The 24,148-nt window shown below is 38.5% G+C and overlaps 1 protein-coding gene across 6 annotated transcripts in view; it reads left to right on the top strand.

The window, feature by feature from the left end:
* DDIAS (DNA damage induced apoptosis suppressor) overlaps positions 1–20,096 on the top strand; it is a 32,020-nt gene extending 11,924 nt beyond the window's left edge. For 5 of the 6 annotated variants that reach the window (XM_054437898.2, XM_054437902.2, XM_054437897.2 and 2 more), the window contains 4 exons: positions 1,223–1,351; positions 14,209–14,370; positions 15,599–15,716; positions 17,169–20,096. In XM_054437898.2, the coding sequence (XP_054293873.2) occupies positions 1,239–1,351; positions 14,209–14,370; positions 15,599–15,716; positions 17,169–19,772 (2,997 nt within the window). In that variant the 5' untranslated portion in view covers positions 1,223–1,238 and the 3' untranslated portion in view covers positions 19,773–20,096. Of the gene's footprint in view, positions 1–161; positions 254–1,222; positions 1,352–14,208; positions 14,371–15,598; positions 15,717–17,168 lie in introns of all 6 variants that reach the window. The other variant, XM_054437896.2, reaches the window with a different exon arrangement.
* The last annotated feature ends 4,052 nt before the right edge of the window (positions 20,097–24,148 follow it).

Genomic DNA, 24,148 nt, shown 5'->3' on the forward strand with positions numbered 1-24,148 from the left:
CTCAGTCTCCCAAAGTGCTGAGATTACAGACATGAACCACCACACTTGGCCTTCCTGATGTGTTTTATACAAGGATATTAAAACACTTTGAGCTATCATTTGACATGTAACATTTTGCTTTTTCTGTTTACAAAATCTGAAGTCTTTTTTTTCTCTTCAAGATGTATCAAATGAGCACACTGAAATCTAATAAAGTGATATTTCAGCTAAAAAAGAACCATTTCCACCAATTTAGATTCTTTAAAAGATTCATGTAAGTTCATGTACACATTGAATATACCTTATCTGAAATGTTTGGGTCCAGAAGTCTTGTGAATTTTGGATTTTTGAATATTTGCATATAATTAATGAGATACAGGAATGGGACCCAAGTCTAAACATAAAATTTGTTTATGTTTTATATACATCTTATACACATAGCCTGAAGGTAATTTTATACAATACTTTTTTTTTTTTTTTTTTAGATGGAGTTTTGCTCTTGTTGCCCAGGCTGGAGTGCCATGGTGCAATCTCGGCTCACTGCAACCTCCGCCTCCTGGGTTCAAGCAGTTTTCCTGCCGCAGCTTCCTGAGTAGCTGGGATTACAGGCACCCACCACCATGCCCGGCTACTTTTTGTATTTAGTAGAGATGGGGTTTCACCATGTTGGCCAGGCTGGTCTCGAACTCCTGACCTCAGGTGATCCGCCTCCCTCGGCCTCCCAAAGTGCTGGGATTATAGGCATGAGCCACCACGCCTGGCCACAATATTTTTAATAATTTAGTGCATGAAACAAAGTTTGTGTTAAGTACTTATGTGTGGAATTTTGATTTGTGCCATCATGATGGCACTCAAAACATTTCAGATTTTGGGTTTTGGACTTTCAGATTCAAGATGCTCAACCTGTAGTTTCCTTTGTATTGATGGCAGACACAAGTTGTGTATCTTCTTGTAAAGGTGTGAAGACGCTAAATGACATCTTTCCTGAATTACTGGGATAGAGCATTTATTAAGAAACAGGATACAAGAATTTTCTTAAACTACTGTGTTTTAAATGTGATTTTCTTCCTATTAATATTTTAAAGAGAAAAAGAATTTTCCAATACATTGATACTACCTTCACTTTGAAAGTGAAACAAATGACATCTATTAGCTTTGCAGTAGAGGTTAAGTGGTTTTCCTAAAGAATATGCACTGCAATGAAAGATTTGCCAATCATCCCAATGGCTATTTTGTTTTGCAGGCCACGGTGTGAACACATGAATAGAAGACGAAAATTTCTTCTAGCCTCAGTACTTGCTCTCCAGAATTCAAGTTTTATATATCCATCATGTCAGAAGTGCTTCTCTAGGATAATCCTGGTCTCCAAAAGGTAAAAGTAGTCTGCAAGTGTGAGAGAGGAAATACAAATGCACACTGTAGATTTCCTATGGCTCAAGGGCAAGGACCAGATTTACCAAACGAGGACATTAGATTCTCTCAGGGGTTGGTTCTTCTGTAAATCTCAGAACAGATTTCACTGCTAATCCTCTATTATTAGAGAAAAGTTTTAAGTTACTGTCAAGTCCTTTGCTAAATACTTGCCTCACTGAAGAAAAATAACTTCTCAGAGAGTAAGTTCCAATACTGGGTACAAAACTTAGCCCATTTCTGGGATATCCCTGGGAATAATATAGGAGACTTATGTTTATTGTTTGTTTATTTTTGCATGATCCATAGAATAGTTTTTAATATAAATAAATAAATTCCTTGAGACCAGGGACTATGTTATAGTAATTTCTATCCTTTAGCAACTAGAAAGTTGTTTGGCATATAATTCTTTATCATGGTGCTCAGATGCAAGCCAACTATACCTGAGAGCCTAAGGTCTTCCTCTGATCTTTATAGAGTAGAAACGAGAGGTTAGGTTTGAAGTTTCTCCAGAACACTGTCTCTCTGCATGGAAGAGAGGACAAGAATACCTAGTAAGTAGCTAGAACTATGTAAGAAAGAGTAGTGTGCCAGCAGTATTCTTAACTAGTCTTTTTGTCTAGTTAGCATTGAATGGGGAGGCAGAAAGGGATTGGCAGTTCTAACTCATATCTAGACTCTAAGTAATCCTTGAAGTAGTTATCACACTGTTCCTTTATTAAGCCACTCTCTCAAGTACTCATTTGTAAGCTCTAAGAGAAAGACCCTGTTTGTGTTATTCATCATTAAATCCTTGGCATCCATCCTAGGGCTTAGTTCATAGAAAATGTTCAACAAATGTTCATTAAGTGAATGAATAAGTGATATCATGATAGTGTATAGATTGTCTTAGGTTCACCCATTTTCAGGTTCCTGCCTGTCATTTGAAACAACTAAAACCCATGGGCTATTTGCCTTTCATCAAAATCTATACTTAGAAGCAGTGTGGTATACAATCCTTACTTAATGTTGTCGGATTCTTAGACACCGCCAACTTTAAGCAAAATGATGTATAATGAAACAAATTTTTTTCTTATCAACATTATAATGATGTTGTTTGAGAACCTGCTATAAGCAGTTTTGCTTAAAGTCACAGTATCCAAGAACCTATCACTAACATTAAATGAGGACTTACTGTAATGGAACAATTTCAAGCTTCAGAGAACACAACAGAGTTTCATGTAGGCTCTGGCTCTCATTAACTATGTGACCTAGGGCAAGATAGTTAACTTCTGAGAGTCTAATTACTCATTTGTAAGGTGGGATCATGGTACCCACAATATGGGATAATTGTAAAGTTAGAGATAATGCACAGAAATGTTCTGGTAGAATACATAACATATATTAGAATTTCCAAAGTGGTAGCTATTATTATTATAATCTATTATAAGTATACTTTACCTTATTGCAGTATGTTGTCATGATTAAAAGCATAATTCTCTGGAGCTAACTGCCTGGATTCAAATCACAACCCTGCCATTATAGCTGTGTGGCCTTGGGCAAGTCACTTTAATTATCTGAGCCTCAAAATGGGGAAAGTAATATCTGCCTAATAAGGTTCTTGTAAGGATCAAATAGGTTAATATACATAACATGCCTAGAACATTGTTTGACACATTATCAGTAATATATAGATATAAAATATTTTTAAAACTCTTTCTTTCCAGTCATTTATTTTAAAGATAATCTGCGACAAAAATTTAGATTGAACAATAATGCCATTGTTACTTATTTGGACTGGTAATACCAATAGATAACATTAGTAAGTGTTTGCTGTACAGTAGGCAGTGTGCTAGGAACTTTGTGGGCATTATATCTTTTAATACAATAGCCCTGTGAAGTGAATGCTATTGTTAATGCCAACCTTTAAAGGAGACAACTAAAGCTTGGGAAAGTTAAGTAACTTACCGCAAATCATCACACAGCCAGCTAGTTAGGGGCAGAAACATATTCAAGCCTAAACAATCTGAATTCTGTCTACCTTCATAGTCACCATATTACTTCCAAATTAGCAGTGAAATTTGTATTCAGAATGACATCTTCCCCTCTCTTTCTTAGAGCTTAAAATGCTCTAAGAAAGGACTTGTGACTGGACTCTTTTGGAATATAAAACCCATGGCACATAGTCCTTGCCTGTGGAAACATAGTCCATGGAAATATAACCTGTTTTCTGCATATACTACATTGACACAAAAATTTTTTAAAACTATTTCCATAATTTCTGGTGTTTATCTTTTTTTTTCCCATAGGTTATTGTGGTACAGGTGGTATTTGGCTACATGAGTAAGTTCTTCAGTGGTGCTTTGTGAGATTTTGGTGCACCCATCACCCAAGCAGTATACACTGCACCCTATTTGTAGTCTTTTATCTCTCACCCCCTCCCACCCTTCCCCCCAAGTCGCCAAAGTCCATTGTATCATTCTTATGCCCTTGCGTCCTCATAGCTTAGCTCCCACATATCAGTGAGAACATATGGTGTTTGGTTTTCCATTCCTGAGTTTCTTCACTTAGAATAATAGTCTCCAGTCTCATCCAGGTCACTGCAAATGCCATTAATTCATTCCTTTTTATGGCTGAGTAGTAGTTCATCATGTATATATACCACAGTTTCTTTATCCACTCATTGATTGATGGACATTTGGGTTGGTTCCATGATTTTGTAGTTGTGAACTGGGCTGCTATAAACATGAGTGTGCAAGTATCTTTTGCATATAATGACTTATTTTCCTCTGGATAGATACCCAGTAGTGGGATTGCTGGATCAAATGGTAGTTCTACTTTTAGTTCTTTAAGGAATCTCCACACTGTTTTCCATAGTGGCTGTACTAGTTTACATTTCTACCAGCAATGTAGACGTGTTCTCTGATTGCTGCATCCACACCAACATCTACTGGTTTTTGATTTTTTGATTATGGCCATTCTTGCAGGAAGAAGGTGGTATTGCATTGTGATTTTGATTTGTATTTCCCTGGTCATTAGTGATGTTGAGCATTTTTTCATGTGTTTGATTGGCCATTTGAGAATTGTCTATTCATGTCCTTAGCCTACTGTTTGATGGGATTGCTTGTTTTTTTTCTTACTGATTTGTTTGAGTTCATTGTAGATTCTGGATATTAGTCCTTTGTCAGATGTATAGATTGTGAAGATTTTCTCCCACTCTGTGGGTTGTCTGTTTACTCTGCTGACTGTTCTTTGGCCATGCAAAAGCTCTTTAGTTTATTATGTTGGCTGTGGGTTTGTCATAGATGGCTTTTATTACATTGAGGTATGTCCCTTGTATGCCACTTTTGCTGAGAGTTTTAATCACAAATGGATGCTGGATTTTGTTGAATGTTTTTTCTGCATCTATTGAGATGATCATTTTTGTTTTTAAAATTCTGTTTATGTGGTATATCACATTTATTCACTTATGTATGTTAAACTGTCCCTACATCCCTGGTATGAAACCCACTTAATCACGGTGGATTATCTTTTTGATATGTTGTTGGATTCAGTTAGCTAGTATTTTGTTAAGGATTTTAGTGTCTATGTTCATCAACGATGTCGGGTAGTAGTTTTCTTTTTTGCTTATGTCCTTTCCTGATTTGGGTATTAGGGTGATGCCACCTTCATAGAATGAATTAGGGAGGGTTCCCTCTTTATCTCATGGAATGGCGTCAAAAGGATTGGTACCAATTCTTCTTTGAATGTCTGATAGAATTCTGCTGTGAATCCATCTGGTCCCGGACTTTTTGTCGTTGGTTTTTTTTGAGACAGAGTCTCACTCTGTCGCCCAGGCCGGAGTGCAGTGGCGCGATCTCGGCTCACTGCAAGCTCCGCCTCCCGGGTTCACGCCATTCTCCTGCCTCAGCCTCCTGAGTAGCTGGGACTACTGGTGCCCACCACCATGCCCAGCTAATCTTTTGTATTTTTAATAGAGACAGGGTTTCACGGTGTTAGCCAGAATGGTCTCGATCTCCTGACCTCGTGATCCGCCCACCTCAGCCTCCGAAAGCACTGGGATTACAGGTGTGAGGCACCACGCCCGGCCTTTTGTTGGTAATTTTTTAATTCCCATTTCAATCTTTCTGCTTATTATTGGTCTGTTCAGGGTATCTAATTCTTCCTGATTTAAGCTAGGAGGGTTGTATTTTTTCCAGGAATTTATCCATCTCTTCTAGGTTTTCTAGCTTGTGTAAAGGTGTTTATGGTAGTCTTGAATGATCTTTTGTATCTCAGTGGTGTCAGTTGTAATATGTCCCATTTTGTTTCTTAATGAGGTTATTTGGATTTTCTCTCTTCTTGGTTAATCTTGCTAACGGTCTATCAATTTTATTTATCTTTTCAAAGAGCCAGCTTTTGGTTTCATGTATCTTTTGTATTTGTTTTTGTTTCAATTTCATTTAGTTCTGCTTTGATCTTGGTTATTTCCTTTCTTCTGCTGGGTTTCGGTTTGGTTTGTTCTTGTTTCTGTAGTTCCTTGAGGTGTGACCTTAGAATGTCAGTTTGTGTTCTTTCAGTCTTTTTGATGTAGGCATTTAGGATTATGACCTTTCCTTTTAGCACTACCTTTGCTGTATCCCAGAGGTTTTGATAGGTTGTGTCATTATTGCCATTCATTTTGAAGAATTTTTAAATTTCCATCTTGATTTCATTTTTGATCCAATGATCATTCAGGAGCAGGTTATTTAATTTCCATGTATTGGCATGGTTTTGAAGGTTCCTTTTGGAGTTGATTTCCAGTTTATTCCACTGTGGCCTGAGAGAGTGCTTGATATGATTTCAATTTTCTTAAATTTATTGAGGCTTGTTTTCTGGCTTATCACATGGTCTATCTTGGAGAAAGTTCCATGTGCTGTTGAATAGAATGTGTAATCTGCGGTTGTTGGATGAAATGCCCTGTATATATCTGTTAAGTTCATCTGTTCCAAGGCATAGTTTAAATCCATTTTTTCTTTGTTGACTTTCTGTCTTGATGACCTGTCTAGTGCTGTCAGTGTAGTATTGAAGTCCTCCACTATTATTGTGTTGCTGTCTATCTCATTTCTTAGGTCTATTAGTAATTGTTTTATAAATTTGGGAACTCCAGTGTTAGGTGCATAAATGTTTAGGATTGTGATATTTTTCTGTTGGACAAGGCCTTTTATCATTATATAATGTCCTTTGTCTCTTTTAACTGCTGTTGCTTTAAAGTTTGTTTTTGTCTAATATAAAAATAGCTACCCCTGCTTGCTCTTGGTGTCCATTTGCACAAACTGCCTTTTTCCACTCATTTACTTGAAGTTTATGTGAGTCCTTATGTGTTAGGTGAGTCTCCTGAAGGCAGCAGATGGTTGGTGAGTTCTTATCCATTCTGCTATTCTGTATCTTTTAAGTGGAACATTTATGCCATTTACATTCGATGTTAGTGTTGAGATTTGAGGTACCATTGCATTCATCGTGGTATTTGTTGCCTGTGTACCTTGTTTTTTTTGTTTTTGCTTTTTAAATTGTATTTTTGTTTTATAGGTCCTTCCTGATTTATGCTTTTAAGAGATTCTGTTTTTGATGTGTTTCCAGGATTTGTTTCAAGATTTAGAGCTCCTTTTCACAGTTTTTCTTTTTTTTCTTTTTTCTTTTTTTTTTTTTTTTTTTTTTGAGACAGAGTTTCACTCTTTCGCCCAGGCTGGAGTGAAGTGGCACAATCTCGTCTCACTGCACCCTCCACCCTTCCAGGTTCAAGCAGTTCTCCTGCCTCAGCCTCCTGAGTAGCTGGGATTACAGGCACCCACCACCACGTCCAGCTAATTTTTGTATTTTTAGTAGAGACAGGGTTTCGCCATGTTGGCCAGGCTGGTCTCAAACTCCTGACCTCACATGATCCACCCGCCTCAGCCTCCCAAAGGGCTAGGATTACAGGCATGAGCCACTGCGCCTGGCCTAGGAGTTCTTGTAATGGTGGCTTGGTAGTAGCAGATTCTCTCAGCATTTGTTTGTCTGAGAAAGACTGTATCTTTCCTTCGTATATGATGTTTAGTTTCACTGGGTACAAAATTCTTGGCTGATAATTGCTTTGTGTGAGGAGGCTTAAGGTAGGGCCCTAATCCCTTCTAGCTTGTAGGGTTTCTGCAAAGAAATCTGCTGTTAATCTGATGGGTTTTCCTTTATAGATTACCTGGTGCTTCTGTCTCACAACTCTTAAGATTCTTTCCTTTGTCTTAACTTTAGATAACCTGATGACAGTGTGCCTAGGTGATGATCTTTTTGTGATGAATTTCCCAGATGCTCTTTATGCTTCTTGTATTTAGATGCCTAGGTCTCTAGCAAGGCCGGGGAAGTTTTCCTCAATTATTCACCCAAATATGTTTTCCAAACTTTCAGATTTCTCTTCTTCCTCAAGAATACCGATTATTCTTAGGTTTGGATGTTTAACATAATCCCAGACTTCTTGGAGGCTTGGTTCATAATTTCTTATTCTTTTTTCTTTGTGTTTGTTGGATTGGGTTAATTTGAAGACCTTGTCTTCAAGCTCTGAATTTGTTTCTTCTATTTGTTCAATTCTATTGCTGAGACTTTCCAGAACATTTTGCATTTTTGTAAGTGTGTCCAGTGTTTCCTGAAGTTTTGATTGTTTTTCTTTATGCTCTCTATTTCCTTGAATGTTTCTCCCTTCGCTTCTCATATTGTTTTTTGGATTTCCTTGCATTGGGCTTCGCTTTTCTCTGGTGCCTCGCTGAATTCTTTTTCAGGTAAATCAGGGATTTCTTATTGGTTTGGATCCATTGCTGGTGAGCCAGTCTGATTTTTTTTTTTGGAGGTGTTAAAGAGCCTTGTTTTGTCATATTACCAGAGTTGGTTTTCTGGTTCCTTCTTAATTGGGTAGGCTCTGTCAGAGAGGCAAGGTCTAGGGCTGAAGGCTGTTGTTCAGATTCTTTTGTCCCACAGGATGTTCCCTTGATGTGATACTCTCCCCCTTTTCCTATGGATGTGGCTTCCTATGAGCCGAGCTGCAGTGATTGTTATCTCTCTTCTGGGTCTAGCCATCCAGCTAATCTATCTGGCTCCGGGGTGGTATTCAGGGTTTGTCTGCACAGAGTCCTGTGATGTGAATCGTTTATGGGTCTCTCAGCCATGAATACCACACAGTATTCGGGGTGTCTCCCAGGTCCTGCAGGAGCAGTCTACTTCCTTCAGAGGGTCGGTGGGTCCTCTTGGGATTCCTGGTTTTTTCTTGCAGTTGTTCTGGAGCTAAAATTCATGGTGCAAGCCCCAACATGCTGCTCTGTCCATCCGAGTTGGAGCTGCAATCTAATCCTGCCACCCATCCGCCATGATGATCTAAATCCTGGTGCTTATCTTTTCTACTGTTGTTTTTGCTTTCCCTTTTTCTTACTTGGAATCAGTTGTAAGCCAACATAGGAAATAGAAATTCCTCATGTTCATTTCTCCATTGCTATAGCACTGCAAGCTTATGACAGGAGTTCCACGCTCTTGCCTTTGCAGAAGATCTTAGAGATGCTGAAGAACAGAGAGACCTCCCTAAATATTTTCTTGGAACCTGAAATTTTTAGTGACTATAATCATAATAAGTATTTTGTGCTTTATGGAATTAACTTCTTTCTTAACCTCCAAGATAAGATCAGTAGATTGAATGTAGTTTTTAATCTATAGGTATTCTGCAGAGCCTTGGGGCTCCATGGAAGTGCTTATGGAGGGAGATGGGATTAGAGTAGTAATAGTGCCTAGTGCTGAGTAGTAGGTAAGACTCCAGGGCCTCCATGTTAGTTTCAACAAGATCTCTATTCTCATCCTTATATTAGTGTTCCAAGTTAAATTTCATTTGAAAGGGGGTTTCGTTATATAAATATACAAACATAGACATACATCTATAAAAAAAATGTGTATAAAGTTGGTTCGGTCCTTCATATGAAGCAGTAACTACACATACACACACAATAGTGTATGTCTGTACTCTCCCCAAATTATAAGCTGGAGAAGGGATTTATTTATCCAGACAAGCTAGCCACATAGAAATTGCCCTTCTGGGTGACTAATGGGACCCATAATTCCTTTTAGCCTAGAAATCCATCTCTAACACTAATAACTTTCTTTTCCTATCTTAAAACAGGACTCATTGCTCAGAGACTACTTATCCTCTCCCCCATTCCCAAAAAGTTTATATCATTTACTTAAGCAAGTCAAATTTAATTTCACACATACAGATCATAGTTTTCTTATTTTGTGGGGGAAGTGATATGTGGAAACATTAAGAGATATGTTTTTTAAAATATGTCTCATTACTTTGTGTGTATTTAATCTGGGTCTATAAACTTGGAAAGGGATGTTATATAATCATATAGTCAGGATATTCTTAAGCTGGAATCTGTGGATACCTTATAGGTGTGTATGACTCCTCCAGTCCCTAAGATACGTAGAATATTGTGTTCATATCTGTTTTTTGTGGGGAGAGAGTGAGTCCATTGCTTTCATCAGATTTTTTAAGGTTTTCAAGACTAAGAAGACATTAAGGATTACTTATCTCACCAGTTCTTCTACATCTGGGCTAAATATAAGTACACTAGAAAAATAAACAAATGAGGCTGGGCATAGTAGCTCATGCCTGCAATCCCAGCATTTGGGAGGCCAAGATGGGAGGATTGCTTGAGTCCAGGATTTTGAGACCAGCCTGGGCAACATGGTGAAACCTATCCTCTACAAAAAATAAAATTAGGCAGGTATCGTGGCATGTGCCTGTAGTCCCAACTGCTCAGGAGTCTAAGGTGGGAGGATCGCTTGAGCCCGAGTGGTCAAGGCTGCAGTGAGCCAAGATCATACCGTTGCACTCCAGCCTGGGCAACAAAGCAAGACCTTGTCTCAAAAAAATAAATGAATAAAAATAAAAAATAAACAAATGAAACTTGGTGTTTATTTAACTGGGATCAAACAAAAAAGATAGCAAATTACAGCTATTATTTCAGATAGATCCTTTCAGAGGCTCCTTGAACTCAAATCTATTTTCATAATTCTAAGGCATTATTTGCCTTTTCACTTTCAGTCTCTCATGAGTGCATAATGGAGTTTCCCAGAGGCTACATAACACGTACTATCACAACAGATTGAGCAGAGAAGCAGATATGAGAATCCAGCTGTCTTTTTATGAAACCAGACATTAAAGAGATTTGCAAAATGTAAAACAATGCTGGTCTCTTCTTACTAATTTTTAAAATTTGAAAAACATAACTATTTTTCATAAAAGTATGTTTTTTGTGTTAACCATGTAAAGGGTCTGTTTTTAATGAATTAATATTTTTTTGATTTCTCAGTTTTAATTTTTCACTTTCATTTAATTTCTCATTTCATGAGAAATGTAAATAGAGGCCAGGTGTGATGGCTCACGCCTGTAATCAACACTCTGGGGGGCTGAGACAAGAGAATCACTTAAGCCTAGGAGTTCAAGCGTAGTCTGGGCAACACAGTGAGACCCCCATCTCTACAAAAAAATTTAAAATTAGCCACCTATGGTGGCATGTGCCTGTGGTCCCAGCTACTCAGAAGGCTGAGGCAGGAGGATCTCTTGAGCCCAGGAGTTTGAAGTTAGAGTAAGCTACGATAGCACCACTGTACTCCAGCCTGGGCAGCAGAGTGACACCCTGTCTGAAAACAAACCAAAAAAGAATTATAGACAGATATAAGATGAACAAGTTCTATGGATCTAATGTACAGCATGAGTGGTAATGGATGATGTGTTAAATAATTCGACTATGGTAGCCAGGTGCGGTGGCTCACACCTGTAATCCCAGCACTTTGGGAGGCCGAGGTGGGTGGATCATGAGGTCAGGAGATCGAGACCATCCTGGCTAACACGGTGAAACCCTGCCTCTACTAAAAATATAAAAAATTAGCTGGGTGTGGTGGCGGGCACCTGTAGTCCCAGCTACTCGGGAGGCTGAGGCAGGAGAATTGCCTGAACCCAAGAGGTGGAGGTTGCAGTGAGTCAAGATTGCACCACTGCACTCCAGCCTGGCCAATAGCGAGACGCTGTCTCAAAAAAAAAAAAAATTTGACCATGGTAATCATTATACAGTGTAGACGTATTTCAAATCATCATGTTGTATACCTTGAATATATTCAATCTTTGGCAAGTAAATTTTTTTTTTTTTTTTTTTTGAGACAGGGTCTGGCTCTGTCACCTCCAGACTGGAGTTCAATGGCACAATCTCAGCTCACCACAACCTCTGCCTCCTGAGCTCAAGCAATCCTCCCATCTCAGCTTCCTAAGTAGCTGGGACTACAGGCGCATGCCACCACGCTCATTAATTTTTGTATTTTTTGTAGAGACACAGTTTTGCCATGTTTCCCAGGCTGGACTCGAACTCCTGAGCTTGAGTGGTCTGCCCGCCACAGCCTCCCAAAGTGCTGGGATTACAGATGTGAGCCATCATGCCTGGCCCAAGTAAATATTTTTGAATAAAAAAATAGATATTATTCACATAAACAAAAGCTCTTTGATATTCTCAATAATTTTTTTAAGAGTATTAAAGGAGTGTGAAACCAAAAAGTTTGAAAATTGCTATTCTGTAACAAATGACATTTTAGAAATACGGGTGCCTCTAGAAGTTAAATCAGGGGACGGTGATGTGAATATGTTGTCTATATCCTTGTTTCTCAAAGTATGGCCTAAGGTACATCTGCATCAGTATCACCTGGGAGCTTATTAAAAATGCAGGATCTTGGGCCTCATCCCAGACTTCCTGAATCAGAATCTTCATTGTAACAAGATCTCTGGATGATTTGTGTACATATTAATGTTTGAGAAGCTCTAATCTGTATTACACCACACTAACATTTATTTCAATCCAGCATTGTTCCTAAAAGGATTAAAGGAGACTATATAAATAAATATCTTCATTATACATATGTACTTTACAAAAATATATATAGTTTAATATGTAAATGCATGAACACTAATAGACATAGTTTTTTGAGGCTGTTATTGATATTGTTATTGCAAGCAGTTCTTTATTTTAACCATTTGGTCCCACTGTTATCATATCATAATATCAGAACTTCATGATACGAGTTTGCAGCCTTGGGTTTGGGTCATATATTTGCCAATTTTGTCATCTCAGATAAAAATTCAAACTAATTTCCCCATTTGTAAATTTTACCTATAAAAATGAAATAATGTATGTTGAAAACATTTGTAAACTTAATGCTAATGCATATTAGTCTAAGTTTTCCTAGGGATTTTACATTAAACCTGTATGCATTATTATTGCATAGCCTTTAAATAAATTCCAATATATATTTTAAACAGTTAATTTCCCTAGAGTTTGGTACTAATGGAGATTTATCCCCTAGTGAGTCAATTACCTTTAATTCATTCTATGGCTAACCTACAGCACAAACTCTAGCAGATTTGTATAGGATTATATGAATGGGTTGGTATAGATCTATCCTCAGTATGGCAGAAGAATAATAGCACAGATCTAATAAAGGTGAGTCACTTTGAGAGCTACAGATTTTAGACTCCCCCTAGTGGCTATCTGGCAACAATCACATTTATACAACCATCTTTCACCTTGCTTTCTATTTGCCTTTTGCCACTCTTTTTTAAGATCTTTAGCAATCTGAAGAAAAAAACAAAATTCTAATATTAGCCATTACCATAAAATGTTTTTAGGTGCTTGTTGTATTTCAAAAAAATTTTTAGACTATTCTGTCTATTAAATAAAGTTAACATAACTGAGGGGTGGAAATTAAGAACATGAAAGATAGAAATCAGAGTTATAATACATTGCAAACTAGAAAAGAAGTTAACAGTACAAGTGACAGTAATTATCACAATACTTGATATAATTATGAGGGAGAAGCAGACTAACACTAATTTCACAGTATTTGCACTAGACCCTTTATTTGTCTATTTTAATCCTTCTTCAGCCCTGGACTTCATAGATGAGGAACTCAAGAATTTAGTAACTGTCAGACAATGAGTACATGGCAATAGAGTTACACTGCCATGTAGATGTGTACTTTCTGACTAGAAAGCCTTTAGCCACCATTACATATTGTCTTAAAAAAACAAGTTAAATTGCATGGTTTTCATATTCAATTTTATAATCTGATAAGTTATCAACATAGTCTAATGAATTAAAGAAAGTAATTTTCATTATGGTGAGAAAAATGCAATTAAGTGCTTTGTGTATAAATAGGTATTAAATATTTTGAGATTTATTTTTTGTCTTCTGTTGTTTTTTTTTTTGAGATGGAGTGTCACTCTGTCCCCCAGGCTGTAGTGCAGTGGTGCGATCTTGGCTGACTGCAAGATCCACCTCCCGGATTCACATCATTCTCCTGCCTCAGCCTCCCGAGTAGCTGGGATTACAGGTGCCCACCACCACACCCGTCTAATTTTTTTGTATTTTTAGTAGAGACGGGGTTTTACCGTGTTAGCCAGGATGGTCTTAATCTCCTGACCTCATGACCCACCTGCCTTGGCCTCCCAAAGTGCTGGGATTACAGGTGTGAGCCACCGCACCTGGCCTTTTCGTCCTCTCTTTCATGTACAGTTCTCCTTTAGTTTTCCATCAATTTGGTATGTATTTCTATCAACTTGGGGCTGTTTAATTTAAATCAGTAAAGCTAACTATTCTGAATAGAGAAATTTAAAAGAAGTTGATATGAAAGAGTTTAAGAAGAATTTGAGTTGTGTAGGAGCACTTATACACAAAATGTTATCTTAAATTTTTACTGTTCTAGATTTTTCATCATATGAAAAACATTTAATTAACATCTCCACACTTTTTTCCACCACTTTTCTAGGTCTAATTGTCCAAAGTGTGGCTCTACTGGTGAATCTGGAAATGCCAATTACAGATACAAACTTTCCTTAAAAGTTGCAGAATCGAACAAATTGTTTGTTATTACTGTATTTGGAAGTTGCTTAGATACATTTTTTGGTCTTACTGCCACTGGTTTGCACAGGTAAGAATACTTAAAACATCCTTTTTCCTGACTGCCCTTAGAATTTGAAAACACAAGTTTATAAGGCAATATGCATTTTTGTAGAAAGATAATCATTCAACCCCAGATTGTCAATTCCTTTAAAAGACAAGCAAGTAAGAAAGATGTTTATTTCCTGAATACATATTATGATGATATTAAAACAGTCTCCTTTTATTTAGGGTAATTAATCTGTAATTAGAATATTAAATTATAAATCTCTAATCCAAGTTACAGAAATAGAGGCTAAGAAAGTAACATCATTTCAAATTGAAGAATTATCCAAATTGAGGTTAGCATTCAAACAGTTAGGTTCCCCTGAGGCAGGAGAATCTATCTGAGGGAATATTTGCATTTCAGAAATTGAAATTTTATTTTTTATCTCTATTGCAACTTCATTTGCATAGTTTGACCTTTTATGACATTGTCCTGAGAATATAAAAATAAGCAATTAAAGCTTTTCTTGGCTGGGCGTGGTAGCTCATGCCTGTAATCCCAGCACTTTGGGAGGCTGAGGTGGGCGGATCACAAAGTCAGGAGATGGAGACCATCCTGGCTAACACAGTGAAACCCCGTCTCTACTAAAAATACAAAAAATTAGCCGGGCGTGGTGGTGGGCGCCTGTAGTCCCAGCTATGCCGCTACGCCGGGAGGCTGAGGCAGGAGAATGGCATGAACCTGGGAGGCAGAGCTTGCAGTGAGCCAAGATTGCACCACTGCGCTCCAGCCTGGGAGACAGAGCAAGACTCTGTCTCAAAAAAAAAAAAAAAAAGCTTTTCTTCTCCCTCAGTCTTCTGCCCTCCTCCCCTAATCACATGCAAGAAATCTATGTCCACGTTTTTGTGCTTGAGACAATAAAGGGACCACAACCAGGCTTATCAGAGAAAAGGGAAGACTTTTTCCTGCTTTGAAGTGAAGGGCTAGAGATCCCACCACTATTCCCACTGCCACTTTTATTTTTCCTTATAATCATTGCCAGGCCTGATAGTTAGGCAGGTAACTACTTTACTCACGCGTGATCAATTGGTTTTGTTGATTTTTCTGTGCTATGAGAAACTAGAGAGAACAAACTGCCTGGCTCTTAAAGTCACTTTTTTCCCTCTATTAAAGGTTCATGCTGCATTTTCAAATTAATTGTGTCTCTGACTTTATGGCAAGCTAAAATTTCAAAGTTTATGTCTTCACATTTTTTATTTTTTTTCCAATCAAGGTACATTCAGGATCCTAATAAAATTCCAGAAACACTGGACAATGATACAACTCAGAATCTATTAACTAAAGCAGTTGAAACTTGCTTTGTTGGACAAAGCTTTATTTTTGGAGTGACGGTAATTGAGACTAGCTTTCTTTTTAATAATCTGTTAACATTTCCATTGTAATGAATTATGTGAATTTTCTAAATAGTTGTTAGGAGTTCTATACACGTGAAGGCCTGTAGAAACACTTTAAACTATGTAAAAATAGCCTATAGGTGGTCTGTTAAAACACCATGTGTGCAACTTCCTCTTTCAAAAGTCAGGGGAGCCTACTTCAAATGCTTTCAGAGCTTAAAAATATAAATTTATTATATATTTAGAAATGTTAGATATTTGTTTTTGGTATTTAGTATTTATTTTGCCCTCCAGATTTTGTTCAAATTCTATAGTAAAACTTCCACCAATTCTCTAGCTTTTTAATTCTGTCATCTATAAAAAGAGAATAATGGAACACTGAAGGCAAAGTATTTGAGTATTGATAAGAATACTAAAACTAGATTAAGAAAGATGGTCTTAAATAATTATAAAAGTGACTGTAGAAGAAGTTTAAAAAAAGTATTGACTTTGAAGGAGTAATAGTTTTCAGTCTCATCTGTGCTAAAGGGAACAAAGAGACATTTTTTTCCACACTGGAATCAGGGTTTTAAAAGAGGAAATAGAGCACTCCACAACAGAAGAGTGAGAAAAATCCAAAGGGAAGGTAGAATCAACGGCTACAGAGCTTTACTTTGTTAAAATCGTAGACAATCCTTTTCTCTCCTCTTGTTTTTCCTCCTCCCCTTTTTTCCCCTCCCCTCCCCTCCTCTCTTTCCTTAGCTAATGAGAACTATGACAGTTGCCATTTATTGAGCCACTACTATTTTCTAAGCACTGTGCAGTTTTCCATTTTATTACTAAACAGTAATCCTGCACTTTTATTTTTATTTTATAAATGAGAAGACTCAGAGAGGTTAAATAAATTGTCCAAAGTCTTAACACTATTAATAAATGCTGGAACTAGGATTTCTTCAAATCAGTTTAAACAAGCTCTTTACTCTAAGGTTTATATTCTCTTACGTATACTACTTTGCCTATAACACTAACAGAATCGAAATTGGAATTGGGGAATGGAGGTAATAGTTGTATCTGTTTTAACCTTTTAAATCTATTTATTTTATTTTTGAGACAGAATCTCACTCTGTCACCCAGGCTGGACTGCAGTAGCAAGATCATGGCTTACTGCAGCCTTGACCTCCCTAGGCTCTGGTGATCCTCCCACCTCAGCCTCCTGAGTAGCTGAGACTACAGGCACATGCCACCATGCCCAGCTAATTTTTGTGGGGGTATTTTTTGTAGAGGCGAGGTTTTACCATGTTGCCCAGTCTGGTCTCAAACTCTTGAGGCTCAAGTGATCTGCCTGCCTCGGCCTCTCAAAGTGCTGGGATTACAGGCATGAGCCACTGTGCCTGGCTAAATCTCTGTTTCATGTTTAAGTAAAAGGAAGACAATTTTATTCTTACTTGAATTTCTTTGCTTCTTTCACAGAATTTTGAAAACCAACCTGGACAAGGTTCAGATGCCAGTAACTTCTTACAGCAATGCTCTGACCACAAAAGAAAAGCCAAAGCACTAGTGGCTTGCCAGATTGTTCTACCGGACCCAGGTATCGCAGGCTTTACTGTCATTGACTACTTCCATCAACTTTTGCAGACTTTTAATTTCAGGAAACTTCAGTGTGACTCTCAGGCACCTAACAATCACTTACTTGCTTTAGATCTCTCAAATAGTGATCTCAGCAGCATATATACTTCTGACAGCACTTCTTATTTTTTCAAGTCCTGCAGCAAGGATACTTTTTCAAAATTCTGGCAGCCATCACTTGAATTCACTTTCATTGTTTCACATCTAACAGATAATGATGATTTTTCAGCTTCAGAACAAAGTAAGGCCTTTGGTACTCTTCAGCAGAACAGAAAGTCCATCTCCATTGCAGAGGCCACTGGTTCCAGTAGCTGCCATGATCCCATTCAGGATTCATGGAGCCTTGTTTCATATATGGATAAAAAGAGTGCAGCAGAAAAGTTGGGTAAAGAACTTGGCTTACAAGCTAAGGAGCTGAGTGTAGTTCACAGCAGTCATCATGAAATTGGAGTTAATGACTCTAATTTATTCTCTTTGGAAATGCGAGAGCCCTTTGAGTCAAGTAATACAAAATCCTTCCGCAGTGCAGTGGAAATTAAAAATAGGTCCCAGCATGAGCTACCATGTTTTCAGCATCATGGTATAGATACCCCCACTAGCCTTCAAAAGAGATCTGCATGTTGTCCACCTTCGTTACTCAGACTTGAAGAGACAGCCAGCAGTTCCCAGGATGGTGACCCTCAAATTTGGGATGATCTGCCATTCTCTGAAAGCCTGAACAAATTTCTGGCAGTTCTTGAAAGTGAGATTGCTGTAACCCAGGCAGATATCAGTAGTAGGAAACATCATGTAGACGATGACATTGACAAATTTCATGCAGACCACAGCAGGTTATCTGTGACTCCCCAGAGCACTACTGGAGCCCTGCATACACCACCTGTAGCTTTAAGATCATCACAAGCAATAGTCAAAGCAAACTGTAGCAAAGATAACTTCCTTTTCAACTGTAAAGGAAATCTAAGTCCTAGTGTTGAAAAGGAGTCACAACCAGCTAACATAGTAGAGGCTGTCTCTGTAAATCATAATGGAAGAGATATGTCAGAATATTTTCTACCAAATCCTTACCTGCCAGCTCTGTTTTCATCTTCAAAAGATTTAGAAACAATAGTTACTCTTAAGAAGACTATCAGAATCTCACCACACAGGGAGAGTGACCATTCTAGTCTAAATAACAAATATTTGAATGGATGTGGAGAAAAATCAGTTTCAGAAATGAATGAAAAGTTGACAACTCTGTGTTATAGGAAGTATAATGATGTCTCTGATCTTTGCAAATTAGAAAATAAACAATATTGTAGGTGGTCCAAGAACCAAGATGACAGTTTTACAATTTGCAGGAAACTTACATATCCTTTAGAAACTCTTTGCAATAGTGCAAATAGAAGTACAAATACATTGAAAGAAATGTCTTGGGGACATAGCAATAACAACATAACACAGAGCTATTCTATTGGTTATGAAGGTAGCTATGATGCCTCTGCTGATCTCTTTGATGATATTGTTAAAGAAATGGACATTGCAACAGAGATTACCAAAAAATCACAGGATATTTTGTTACAATGGGGAACGTCTTTGGCAGAAAGTCATCCTTCAGAGTCTGATTTTTCACTGAGATCACTTTCTGAAGACTTCATCCAGCCTTCACAAAAATTATCCTTGCAAAACCTATCTGACTCTAGGCGTTCAAGAACATGCTCTCCAACATCTCATTTTCAATCAGATTCAGAATATAATTTTGAAAATAGTCAAGACTTTGTTCCGTGTTCACAGTCAACTCCAGTTTCAGGGTTCCACCAAACAAGAATTCATGGGATAAACAGAGCTTTCAAAAAACCTGTATTTTATTCAGATCTTGATGCTAACTATGAAAAAATAAGGATTTTCCCTGAAAATGACAAACAGCAAGCCAGCCCAAGCTGTCCAAAAAATATAAAAACACCTAGCCAGAAAATCAGAAGCCCTATTGTATCTGGTATTTCACAACCAGAAGTTTTCAGTCACTACCCTTTTGCTGAGTGCCATGAAACTGATAGTGATGAATGGGTCCCTCCTACCACACAAAAAATATTTCCTTCAGATATGCTTGGATTCCAAGGCATAGGTCTAAGGAAATGCCTTGCTGCCCATCATTTCCCTGATCAGCAAGAGTTACCAAGAAAGAAACTGAAACTTATTAGACAAGGAACCAATAAAGGTTTAATTAAGAAGAAATTAAAGAATATGCTTGCAGCAGTTGTTACGAAAAAGAAAACTCCTAAATATAACTGTAAAAGTTCAGGCTGGATTTCCAAATGTCCAGACATTCAAGTCTTAGCAGCACCTCAGCTGCACCCTATTCTTGGACCTGATTCTTGTTCAGAAGTCAAATGTTGCCTTCCATTTTCAGAAAAAGGCCCACCTTCAGTGTGTGAAACTCGAAGTGCTTGGTCGCCTGAGTTGTTTTCATAAAAAGTCACCTGAACCCAATTCCTGAACTTTTAAGTCTTTTTGGAAATGTTTGCCTTCGGGGGTATGGAAAGCATTCTTTACATTTTGAACACTTGGAGAGAAGCAGATTGAAAAGAGGACTCTGCTGGGTGCTACTGTGCCTTTTAAAATGTAGAACCATTGTTTTCCCCAGGGTTCTATCTGGAATACTATGATTAGGTAATTGAGCACTTTATCGTATACTGTTTATTGTACTTTAATAATATTGTTAAGATTGTTTTTGAAAGTATTAATGTTTGTTAAAATCACATATACATCCAGAAATAAAGCCTTTGCAAACCAAAACTTAGTCTTTTTTAATTGTTCAGCTCAGACCAGAAAATGCCTGCTATATTATAGGCCAATGAGTGTGCTGAGTTTGGGATAGAAAGCTACAAGATCACTGATCTCAAAATATTTCAGTCTGCTGGATAAGACAGATAAACAGGTAATTTCAATACAGTACAGAAGATGCAATGATATGGGTTTGTAATGGGCATGACAAACATTTACTTTGCTATGGGAGCACGGAAGAAAAGCAGCTAACCCATCAGTGAGCTGAGGGTAAGAAGAAACATTTTAAGAAAAAAAGCTATTTAGAAGTTGTATGTGAAACTGTTGCTATTTTATTTAATACGTATACATTGAATGCATACTCTACATGCCAAGGGCCGTGCTTAGTGCTGGAAACTGAAGATAAAAATCAAGCTTCTTCCCTCAAACTCATGATCTATTGGAATAATCAGGTAATTAGAATCTGGTAGGTTCTATGATAGGAGGTAAGCTTGGGGTACTAATAGGAACAAAAATGAGAAGCAATTTTCAGACACTCAAGTCTTAGCAGCAGCTCTGCTGCACCCTGTGAAATCTCACATATCCCTGGTCAGCTTCCTTTGCCATTCCCCACAGCAACCATTCCAAAACAACACTCTCTTCATGCCACAAAGCAACTGCTACTCTCCTTGCCTCCTACTTCATGGACAATATTGAGATCACTTGATATTTTCTCAACTTCCCACACCCATACCTACCCACATGTCTATCTGTACTCACCCAAAGCTGGTTTCCTCTAGTCTCAGAAAATGATACCATCTAAGTACTAATCTTTCCATTTAGACTATTGATCTATTACACCCATCTTTGAGGTCTTGTACCAAATATTCCCCCTATATTTTTACGTTCTTGCTCTACTGTGTCTCTTCCTCTCCACAATTTTTTATTTTGAAAATTTGCAAACAGCAAAGTTGAAAGCGGCCGGACGCAGTGGCTCACGCCTGTAATCCCGACACTTTGGGAGGCCAAGGTGGGCAAATCACCTAAGGTCAGTAGTTCGAGATCAGCCTGGCCAACATTGTGAAACCCTGTCTCTACTAAAAATACAAAAATTAGCCAGGCATGGTGATGCATGCCTGTAATCCCAGCTACTCAGGAGGCTGAGACACGAGAATCACTTGAACCTGGGAGGCGGAGGTTGCAGTGAGTCAAGATCGCGCCACTGCACTCCGGCCTGGGCGACAGAGTGAGGCTCTGTCTCAAAAAACAAAAACAAAAACAAAAAAAGTTGAAAGAATGGCACAATGGTATCTGTACATACCATTTCAGTCATTTTAAACATTTTGCCTTTGTGTGTGTGTGTTTGGTTTGTGTGTGTCTATATAGATACAGTTTTGCTTTGCTAAACCATTTAAAGGTAAGCTGCAGACAGGACATTTCACCCCTAAATTCTTCAGTGCAAATTTTCTTAAAGGCTTCTTTCTACATAGCGACAGTATCATTATCACACCAAGGAAAAATAACAGTAATCCCCAATATCTAATATTCAGCCCATAATCAAATTGTTCTACTTGTCCCCAAAGTATAATTGTTATTTAACCAGAATTTCATCAAGGTTCATCCACAGTGTTTGCTTGTCTCTTTTTGTAGAACCTCACCTCTTATTTCACATAATAGTAACTTTATGGAAAAAAAACATCAAACCACTGTTCTGTAGAATGTCCCACATTCTCGACTGGTATGTTTGCTTCCTTATACTGTTAGTACGTTGTTTCTCTACCCCACCCCAGTCCCCATATTTCCTGAAAATTAGGCCTAAAGACTAGATGCGATTCAGGTTTTGGCAGGGATATTTCATGGCTCATGTTGTGTACTTTATGTTGTAACACATGAGGAGACACAATATCAAGTTGTTCCACTATTAGTAATGCTAAGTTAGATTGCTTGGTTAAAATGTTGCCCACCAGATCTCGATGTTAAACATACTTTATTTTTCCTTTTTAAGAGTAAAGAGTCAGTGGTGGTAAATGAGTTTGCTTTTCCTTCTATCACTACAGACTCAAGAATTTTTATTTTTCCTGTGGAAAGAAAAATAAGCCAAGCCTGGTAGCTTATGCCTGTAATCCCAGCACTTTGGGAGGCCGAGGCAGGAGGCTTGCTTGAGTCTAGGAATTCAAGACCAGCCTGGGCAACATGGCAAAACCTCATCTCTACAAAAAATTAGCCAGGTGTGTTGGCACACGCCTGTAGTCCCAGCTACTTGGGAGGCTAAGGTGCACCCAAGAGGTGCAGCTTGCAGTGAACTGAGATTGCGCCACTGCATTCCAGCCTGGGCGACCCTGTGTCAAAAAAACTGGTGCATATTTATTGTCCAATCAGTTCATACAAAAATTCTTAATTCTTTCTAGACTGTTTCCTAGTCTTTGGGACTAGGAAATAGTCTGTGTTCTTTTTGTCAGATGTGCTATTCCTGGCTAATTTCATACCTCCCGCTGTGATAAAAGAGTAACGATGCTGTTAGTATTTACAATGTCATGACTTCAGAAACTGTTTTTGTTGAGCTATATAGATCTTGCCTCAGCAGTTCCCTAATGTCATTTGTTTAATGCTAGTTCCTCCTTTATGATGCAGCATCCGTTGTGCTACTGTGAATACTGGTTTCCAATGATCTCTCAAAGATTGTTACTGTACTTTGCTGGTGATTACCGAAAAGCAAGTCCCACCCAGAGTGTGCAGGAAAATAAATAATAATCCATTTTTGGGTCCTATTTACCATTTGTACTAAATATTGCTTACCAACCATGCAGTCTTTTGAACATTTTAGGCTGCAATTACTGCATTCCTATACTGTGATCTCTTTCAATGTTGGCTGCACCCTGGAAGGATAGGCAAGAGCCTATCCTTGCTCCATGGTTGGAGCAACAAGAGCAGTTCCATTTGTGCAAAGAATATCTATTCCTCCATCAGCATGGCTTAACGCCTAATCTGGAAATCACAGTGTCACTATCAATTGGAAATGAGAGGACATTGATTGGAAGTGCCCACTGGCATTGTGGACCAACAGTCTTAAAAGGCCTCAGAGGAGATAGGCATGCCTGCAGAAGGGGGAAGGGTGACCTTCCTGGTGTTAGTGGCTGGAGGCAGACAGGGTAAATAACAGCTGCCACTACCCTCGCAGACCAGGGAGAGCCAATGCACAGGCCTACACACACAACTCAATCCCAAGGACCAGTAGTGACCTTTGGTAGCCACAACCCTGAACTTGTGAGAGTCACCTAAATGAATATGAGAGTCACCTAAAAATATGTCAGCACCATTCTGGCAGCCCAATCTTGTACTATCTTATGAAAGCACTATTGCCTCAGCCAATGGGAATGACCCATTCTCTTAAGACCCAGGTTTGATTTCACAGGCACAAGTCCCAAGCTCCTCAGGATATTTGGTACACACCAAACACGATGTAGAGGGTTGGAGAATACCTCAAATGGGATAATTGGCACTGTCACAAGCACAAAAGTGAGACTTAGAAAATTTTAAGGGAGGCACTTCTGGCAACTAGCTCCCACATGGGACCAGGTCCAGGCTCAGGGTGGACTTCTACCAGGCGCTAGAGGAGAATTTAGAAGGAACCTTGAGGAAGGCATTCCAAAGCCTTAGTCTCCCTGAAGCATAGAGGGCTGTGACAGGATCCCCACTCACCCAGGCCTCAGAGGTACTTTCTTATCATCCCTCCTTATTGTCCTTTTGTGCCTCCTTATTTGCCTGTTTTAAAAAGATTATGCCTTTTTTTTTTTTTTTTTTTTTGGCAGGATCTCACTCTGTTACCCAGGCTAGAGTGCAGTGGCACAGTCCTTGCTTACTGCAACCTCCACCTCCCGGGCTCAAGCAATCCTCCCACCTCAGCCTCTTGAGTAGCTGGGACTACAAGCGTGCACCACCATGCCCAGCTAATTTTTTTTATTATTATTTGTAGAGACAGAGTCTCGCTGTGTTGCCCAGGCTGGTCTCGAACTCCTGAGTTCAAGTGATCTGCCTGCCTCGGCCACCCAAAGTGCTGAAATTACAGGCATAAGCCACCTTTCCTG

This window comes from Pongo pygmaeus, chromosome 9 (assembly GCF_028885625.2).
Source record: "Pongo pygmaeus isolate AG05252 chromosome 9, NHGRI_mPonPyg2-v2.0_pri, whole genome shotgun sequence".
In the NCBI taxonomy this organism is placed as follows: Eukaryota; Metazoa; Chordata; class Mammalia; order Primates; family Hominidae; genus Pongo; species Pongo pygmaeus.